The 8660-nt window shown below is 48.6% G+C and overlaps 1 protein-coding gene across 1 annotated transcript in view; it reads left to right on the top strand.

Moving 5' to 3' along the window:
* The window catches only part of Kiaa1211 (KIAA1211 ortholog), a 51090-nt gene that overhangs the window by 20543 nt on the left and 21887 nt on the right, over positions 1-8660 (top strand). Inside the window, exons 3-4 of the mRNA XM_028780841.1 lie at positions 5364-5528; positions 7956-8024. Of these exons, the coding sequence (XP_028636674.1) occupies positions 5364-5528; positions 7956-8024 (234 nt within the window). The remainder of the gene's footprint in view (positions 1-5363; positions 5529-7955; positions 8025-8660) is intronic.

The following is an 8660-nucleotide window of genomic DNA, read 5'->3' as shown; positions in this document are numbered from 1 at the left end:
AAGAAAGAAAGAAAGAAAGAAAGAAAGAAAGAAAGAAAGAAAGAGAGAAAGAAAGAAAGAGAGAAAGAAAGAAACTATCTGACCTCTGACCAACATTCATTTAGAACCCATCATCCTGCGTGGAAAGGTGTTTGCATTTGGAAAGATTGCCCCCTCGTGCCCACTTGTGTCATAGCAGCTTGGACTGTCACGGAGCACCCACAGGAGGCAGCCTGGCTTCACTGATGAAAAATGGCATCCAGCGCAGTGAATAACATCACTAGATCTCGGCAACGTTTCTGTGTCGAACCACTGAGCTTTCTAAAAGAACAACCGCTCATTTTCCTGAGTGTAAAAACGTGCCGTGAGAACAAATTTTAATGAACACGTAGTTTAAACAATAGTGTCCTTTTTGAGGATCTGGTACCTAAGTCATCTGGTCCACAGCCAGTAGGATGGGTACCATTTGAAAGGATGCAAGCGCACAGGAGAACTGAAGCATCTGAGTCAGGCCTCTGCCTCCGTGTGCTCATATGACCTTGGGCCAAGTACTTATTTCATCTCGGTGACTCTCGCTGCCCCCACTTGAACAATAAGGGGGTGCCTGTGATGGTTAAGCCTGAAGGCTCCTCCAGGTCCTAAAATCTCAAGTCTGTAGAGATTGCTGTTCGCTGCTGCACAGGGCGGCTGTATAAGCTTTGCGCTTGGTTATATTTGTGACCTTGGCATTCCCTATATAATTACCCTGAGAGCACCTCTCTATTTAAGGTCAGGCCCAGCTGTGAGGTATGTACCAGCTGCTGGTGAAACTAGGGCTAGCCCGTTCTGTGCCTGTAGATGATTTGTAGAATTGTATCACACTTCAGTCGGGAAGTGGCTGTGTTATTTGTACCACAGATTATTTGGCATAGGTGGGGCAAGGGGGGGGGCCCATTCTTAGTAGCCTCATGTCTCCCACTGAACTGGATTCCACTTGAGAATTCCAAAATCATACATTTGAGCATTTTCTTTTTCTTTGACATCTAATACAGCTGTCAAGGGCAGAAAGAATAACTACCAGCTCTTGGCCAAGTCTTCCTAGAACAGGCGTCTAAATCCGTACGCTCTTTTTTCCTTTTTTTTTTCTTTGAAAAAAGAATTCACTTCTGGGATGGAAGGGTCTGCAGTTTGCTCAAAAAGACAGCCCCTTCCCCCCACCCCGCACCCCCACCCCACACACACACACACGGTTTGTGCTTATAGCCCCTCCCCCCCACATAATCCCTCCCCCCATGGTTTGCTCTTACAGGCATGGTTTGGGAGGGGGGGGAAAGGGCTGCAGAAAAAAGAATATGAGCAATTCTAAACCCTGGCAGCCCAGGGAGCTGCGGAATGCATTGTGCTAGGCACTTCCATGCATCCAGCCTCATAAATATGGATGTTCGTCCCTGCAGCGTCATTCCCGAGCGAGCATTCCATACTGCAAAATGGTCCAAGTGGCATGAATAAAATACAGTTCCTTTCTGTTCACATTCCGGTTGCAACAGTATCCCCACTCATAGCCACTGGCAACACGTGGACCAATCTCCACTCGCGTCTCCGGTTATAACCGTGACGTGTGCAAAGACAGAGCTGTGGGGAAGCTAAGCTTCAGGGCCAGCTTATAACAGCCTAATATTTTTCAGTGATTGCTCAAGTTCTGTCGTGGGTCCTTTCATGACGATGCCTGAATACTGAGCAACGAAAAGGCAATAAAAATACTTTATCCACATATAGTTCGTATGACACCTCAAATTACCAGATAGATTTTAGCAATAATCTCTTAGTTGCCAATACATCTTACAAAACGTCACAGCAACCCATTCTCCTTTGAGTCACCTAAAAGAGGTATTTGGAGAAGGCCCTGTGGGGAAGGAAGGGCGTGTGGCAGGGTGTGAGAGACGGGTCCTTGACCACCTGACACCCAACCACAGAGGGCATCGGGCTTCCAGCCTTGCCCCCCACCTTGGCCCACCAGCTCTTATCTAAAAACCACACGACAGAGACCAGCCCTGTTCCCAGTCCCCATCCCCACTGCCCAAAGTTGTTCTCTCTCAGGTCCCCCTCCACCAGCCGGAGTCTGTTTTCCTCTGGGGATTTTCAAATCAGCCTTACACTAAAGAGCACATTGTCATTTTCAATAGCAACAGCGTTATCTATTTCTCCAGGATGAATGCCTCGGCATGACTGCACGCTCTCCTTCCTGCTCACTTCCCCTCATGTGTCTCCCAGGTACCCAGCTACTGAACCCACTGTCCTGGATCCCCCTTTGCCCTCTTCTTTGACCCACCTTTGCTGTTGCTGCCACATCTCCTTGCCCCACTTTTGGTCTCCTCTTCATTTCTTGGCACCCCTCTGCCCATTTCCCAGCGTGATTCTGTGCAGTCTACTGCCCCCGCCCAGTCTTACCCCACCAACCGTTTCTCTTCGCTTGCCCTCTCCTTTCCCATTTGTAGCCACAACGGTCATCTTGTCGTTGGACTTTATTTCTGCCCGGGCTGTGACTGTGTTTTGCCACATTTTTTCTTGTCTCTTAAGCATCAGAACTAGCTAACAACCACATTCTAAACGGGAGCCCTGGTCACATAAAGAAGCATATGTGTTCTTTTTGTGACGATGACAAAACCCCGCGTCAATTAAGTGTGATGCCAGGAAGTGCGTTGCAAGTGTCCCTTCCACTGGAGGTATAAGAAATGGCCTTCATCTCTGTTGGTCAACAGACCCATCACAGTTGGGAAGACAATAAAGTTGTAGTGTTCTACAGCACAGCAGGGTAACTATGGTCAATAATGTATAGTCTATTTCAAAATAGTTAGAAAAGAGGACTTTCAACATTCCCGACACAAAGATGTAGCAAGTGTGTGCAGTGGTGGATGTGCCGGCCACCTGGCTTATGTCTTGCATGTATACACATGTTGAATTTCACAATAGTCCACAAACACGTCCAGTCCTAATTCATCAATTGAATTAGAAGGAAAACTCAGCCAAGTGGCAAATGCTTTTAACTCCCACTTTTAGGGGTGCAGGCAGGAGGCCCCAAGGCCAGCCTAGGCTACATTAGTATAATGCAGAAGAGACTAAAATAACCTATCCCCTCCATCTCATCCCAGAGCACTGGGAACCAAAAAGACTCTGTCAATGGGAATCTCCCCAGTCCAAGGAGATTTAGAACAGTGTCAGGCTCATGACCAACACTCCTAGAGAAGGTTGGACTGGGAGGCCACAGGAAGCACCCCTACCTCTCTCCCCATATCTCCACCCTCTAACCCCAGAGCCACAGGGCAAGCCTGTGGCTGTGACTCCCTGTCCTCTTGTCTGACTCCATCGGCTGTTCTAACCGTGCTGCTTTATTGGCCTGCTTAGAGCAGATACTAACTGCCGGCTCCTGCTACACTTGGCTTTGGAAGGTATCCTTTTTCAGCAACCTGCAAACTTTTGGGAGTTGCTGAAGCTTTCCTTCCCCGGCTGAATGGGGGCTTTGGGTGTGCACCTTTTCCTGTCAAGCTGGGGGCCGGGTGCAGGCTGAAATCTCAGCGGACCGAGTGCCAGCCCTTGCGCCTGACCTGGCATGCTGGGTGACTGGGGGGTGGAGCGTGCTGCGCAGACAGGGGAGTCCCCGGCTCATCTCTGTCATGCTCAGTGGGCAAGCTCAGGTGGGGGATGGGCTGGCTGACCATGGGTGAACTCCGGTCCCATTGAGTTCTAAGGGAGAGGAGACATGTCCCTCGAGGGATTCTTTTGCCAGGGATCTCTAGAGAAATATTTAGAATGCCACCTCATCTCCTTATATAACTGTCCCTGCAAGAGAGGGACAGTCTGCCTGTCCCCCTGCCTGTCGGGTTTAAGAGGGTGGCGTGAAGGGCAGTGGCTACAACCCTGGATGTTAGTTCTGAAGACCCGGTCTCAAGACGCCTTTGGGATCCTCGTCCTTCCCATGAGCTTGGGTCAGTCACCTCTCCTTATAGGAACCGGGACTGGGTTTTGCAAAGTGAGTGGCTTTGTCCTAGTTTGGTTTCCTGTTGCTATGATAAAACACTGACCAAAAGTAACTTGGGAGAAAAGTGTTTACTTCATCAAACAGGTTACAGTCCATCACTGAGGAAAACCAGGGTAGCCACTCAGAGCAGGAACTGAAGACCCTGAGGAAGGCCGCTTAAGTGACTCCAATTCGCCTACCTTTCTTATAGAGCCCAGAAGCACCTGCCCAGCCTGGGCTGGATACTCCTCCATCAATTAAGAATCAAGAAAACACTCCCCCACTCCCCGAGATATGCCCACAGTCCCATCTGATGGAGAAGATTTGTCAGTTGAGATCGACCTCTTTCCAGGTTCCTCTAGCTTGTGTCAAGCTCAGGAAAACTAATCAGCATAGGGTTGGAGCAGATGCTAAATCTCGTTTTAGAAGCTCTGCTAGAACTATCAGCCAGGTTAAAGCTAACTATCAGGCTGCATTACGTTTGAGTCATATATGGATGTCAGCCTAGAGCAGTGGTTCTTAGCAGGGGGTGTGGGGGAGGCAGTTTACCCCCCAGGAGATTCTGGCCACAGCTGAAGTCGGTTTTCCTTTTTAAATATGGCCCTCGCCTAATCTACTGTTTACAGATTCCTGTTTGCAGCCCCCTTCTGGCCTTCCTTCAACTGCCCCTTCTGCTGCCACCTACCAGTCATCCGTCCTTCTGTGGCCTTTTTCTCCCTGCCCCCACCCCAGGTTCCTTATGGCCCCTATTTCATGATAATGTAATTGTAGCAAAGAAAGAAAACTGGACCACTCCCACCCCTGGTGTGACTTCAACATTTATCAAGGAAAGTCTAGCTGAACCTGGGACCTTCTTCACCTCAGCCATGACCCACTGTGGCCTGAGCATGTGGCTTTGGCATGGCATTTGCAACCGAGGTGAAGAAGTGTAAAAACTCACAGGGGAATGTATCCACCCAGAAGTGGCTGTGGAGTTCAGGTATCCACCACCCTAAGAGTCTCGGTTTCTCCCCATGGGTCCTACATTTCATGTACCTATCTTCTGAATATTTTCTTCACACATGACAAAGATTTTAGATCTATAGATGGGTCAAAACAATTAAAAACATGTATTTCCAGCCTTGGTTCTGAAATGTGGTTCCCGTACCTACTGGACACCGTCATTGTTTCCATGCGAGGGGTGGCTGGAGTTTCAAAAGCTTATGGCTCTTTAGAAGGAAACAAGTGGACACACTGTAAGGCGGCTTCGGGGTTCCTTGGCATGGCAGTGCCTCTAGACAGCAGCCTGGCATGCCCTCTCTCCTGCTGCTTCCTGTCTATGCCGGGGAACCTGGTCACGGCTGTTCGGACCTTGCTTGTTTCAGAATGCCTTCCTTTTGTTTCTCCCCAGCGACAGTTGGGCAAGAATATCAAGTTTGGGCAGCGGCCATCCAACACCATTCCCATGAAGAAGTCAGGCAGTGCAGACGCTAGCTCAGAGGAGGACTTTGTCCTCACCAGTCCCATGGAGATTGTGACCCAGCAGGATATTGTCCTCTCAGACACGGAAAACAAAGTAAGTGTCCTCCGGGGGAAACTTTGATTCTGATAAGCCAGAGAGCAGGATGTCGGGCAGTGGACAGTGGCATCCTGATGACCCCTGCGATCTACACTGGAGGGGCTGTGGAGGGAACGAGGTAGGGAGAAATTTTTCTGATGCTTAGGCTGTGGCCTGAGGGCACTGAGGACCGATGAGAAAAATGAGGAGGAGGAGGAAGGTACAGGCGCTTTGCAAATGTTCTTGCCTGGTGCCTTCTATACACTCTTCGAGGCTTGGGCAGGTGAGCTGTTCCTGGATTTGGGGGTGTGGGGTGACTCTTACCTGGATTCTGTACTTCCCCATTTACAGCCCCCATCTGTATCTGCACTTGTAAAATTATTTCCACTCCTTCTCTGAATGTTGGCTTCTTTGTATCTAAAACCGCATCTTCCACCTCTGTCTCCTCGGGACTTGGAGATGCCAGCTGAGTAGCACTGACCAATTATTTGTCAAATTGGACTAATTTAAGAGACATGGAAAAGAAACCAGTGGGGTTCTGGTGAGATAGTGACACAGACTAGCTTGAAATCCCCTCAGCCTGGAAAGTCACATTCCAGCACCTGGCTGTCTAAATTTGGTGTATTGACACTCTTCAGGGAGTGCTTTGAATAGATCCTGAATTCTGAGTTCTTCCAGCAGCAGAAGGGATGTCTACAGGTAGGAGAAAGGTCATGAAAGTCTTCTGGATAGCCAGAGTCTGGGGTTCTCTACTGACAGTGGACTTTGAGTCTTTCTAAAAGTGTTTTCTATACTTGGTCTATCAGAATTCCAGAACTTGAGTGTTTGTTCTTAAAATAGGCATAGCTGTTATCACCCAATATGTCTGAAGAGTAGGAACGAAGACAAGCAGTTTCTAATGAAGAGGGACAGTCCATCTTACTGCCCCCTCTGCTGAGACCAGGCCATGATGACCCCTGGCACCCACATGTTGACCCATGGATGGTGGGTGAAGCAGGAACCGGTGTCTCACCTTCCTCGTGGATTTTAAAATGCTCTTCCCCACCTGTCCAGTTTCAGGTGACAGCAGCCACAGCCATTGCTTTAACATGGAATTCATGAGGACTGAAGAATGTCCTTGCTATATTACTTCTGATTTCACAGTGGGAGGTGAGGCAGCCTCCAGAGAGAGGAAGGCTCTTCATTCGGCAGCCCTTATCTTAGGTGTGGGTGTAGAGAGATGATTGAGATTTGTCACGGGAGGGACTCTGGCGGTTTACATCCTAATGAGAAAGTGTCACCGAGTGCACAAGTCACCACGCAGGTAAAGATAATCGTTTCCGATCAGGCAAAATGCTGCCTGCCGAGAACCAGACAGTGAGTAACTTTGTGTGAGAGAGGTTGGATTTTTTTGAGATGCGGGCTTGGGAACAGACCAAGGAATGACAAGATGGAAGAATAATCAAGGCACAGAGGCGAGCTAAACACAAAGACCCAGAAGAAAGCAGGCTGATCTTGAAAAGAAGACCGGGAAGCTGGTCCAGTGTGGAAGGACGGATGCTGGGGAGGGCAGGTGCCAGGGCTTGATACTTGAAGCCTTCCTTGAAAAGGGCCACTCCTGTTTAGAATTCTGAGTAATAACGGCAAGCAAGGAAGCTTCTGGAGCTCACTTATGTTCTTTTTCATTTTAATTTGTGTGTGTGTTTACACACCATGGCACATGTGTACAATTCAGAAGAAGGTTCATAAGAATAGTTCCCTCCTGCTTATACGTTCTGGGAACTAAACTCAGGCCATCAGGTCTGCACCTGCTCACTAATTCATGTCACAAAATCCTGACTTGTGTGTCTAGACACCTTTTAAAATGTGCAGCATAGAGTGGACCGGGCAAGCTGACACACCGGCACAAGGCCGAAGGATAGCCGCTCCATCCTAAAGGTGTATGTGATCTGAGGATGTCTCCAGGGCAAGCCTGGTGTGTCCCCCTCAGCTTTCCCTCCCTGGTCGTTCACCGTCTAAGTCCAGCCCTTTGCATCTGGCTCCAGGAGGATCTTTTGTCCTCGCTGAGTAGGAGTCTCAGGGGTGAAAAGTAGGAAGAAGGCTCCCAGCTAGTCCGAGAGCTGAAAGCTCCAAGATTGGAGCTGTGTGTAACATGGCCCAATTTCCCAGGCAAGATGGCTGCCAAGTAGCCCCTCAGCTTCTCTCAGGCCATGGAAGGAAGCATGAGGACTTAAGTCTAGGAACTAACCAGGTGGGAAACACGCTGAACTCAAGAAATGGAGACGTGTGCCCCTCCGTGGCACAGGATAGTTCAGTCGCCACAGTGATCCCTGTTGGTTATGGGAGAGCAGGTGTCCCCCTGTGTGGAGCAGGAGGCCACCCTGATCAGGCATGGACTGTGCAGGTTGTTTGCCCAGCACTTCCTGTCCCCATGTTTGACCCCAAGTACTCTCTCTTCTTTTCCAGTCCGGTGATACACCAAGTTCCTCAAGTCCTCTGAATCTACCTGAAGCCGGAAGTGACATGGAAGAGAAGGTAGTAGGACTTGAACTTTTTTGTTTAGTTTTTTATTTCCTTTTTTTAAAAAAAATCTGCTGTTTCACATTCTTTTCATAAATCAGAGCAACCAGTGGTAGAGGTTAAAGCATCCATTTCCATGGCAACACAACTGCTAGACTCCCGAGCCCTGCTCCAAAGAACAGCCTATTCCCATAATGCCTTGGGAGTTTTAGACAGTGATAGTTTCCCTAAATGCAAATGGATCGTGTATGTCAAGACACTGTTAATCCATTGAGAAGGGCACTCTAGAGTGCCTGCAGGGACTCAAGACTGTTAGGAAGTCTTCTATCGTGTACACATGTAAGAAACAAGTCCCAAACCCAAACTTACCTTCCTTTGCTTTTACACACACTCACTTTTAACAGCTCCTTGACTATTAATTTGTGTGTGTGTGAGTGTGTGAGATTGTGTGTGTACATTAGAGTATGTATATGTGTGCATGTTGTGTGAGTGTGTGTGTATGTGTGTGAGAAAGAATGTGTGTATATGCTTCTGAGTATATGTGTGTGTGAGCGTGTATGTAGGTTAAGAGAGTGTGTGTGTGTGAGTATGTGTGTATGTGTGTGAGTATGTGTGTGTGTGAGTGTATGTGTGTGAGTATGTGTGTGTGAG

Source organism: Grammomys surdaster, unplaced genomic scaffold (assembly GCF_004785775.1).
Source record: "Grammomys surdaster isolate TR1022 unplaced genomic scaffold, NIH_TR_1.0 372, whole genome shotgun sequence".
NCBI classification, from domain to species: Eukaryota; Metazoa; Chordata; class Mammalia; order Rodentia; family Muridae; genus Grammomys; species Grammomys surdaster.
This window is presented reverse-complemented; position numbering and strand designations above follow the sequence as displayed.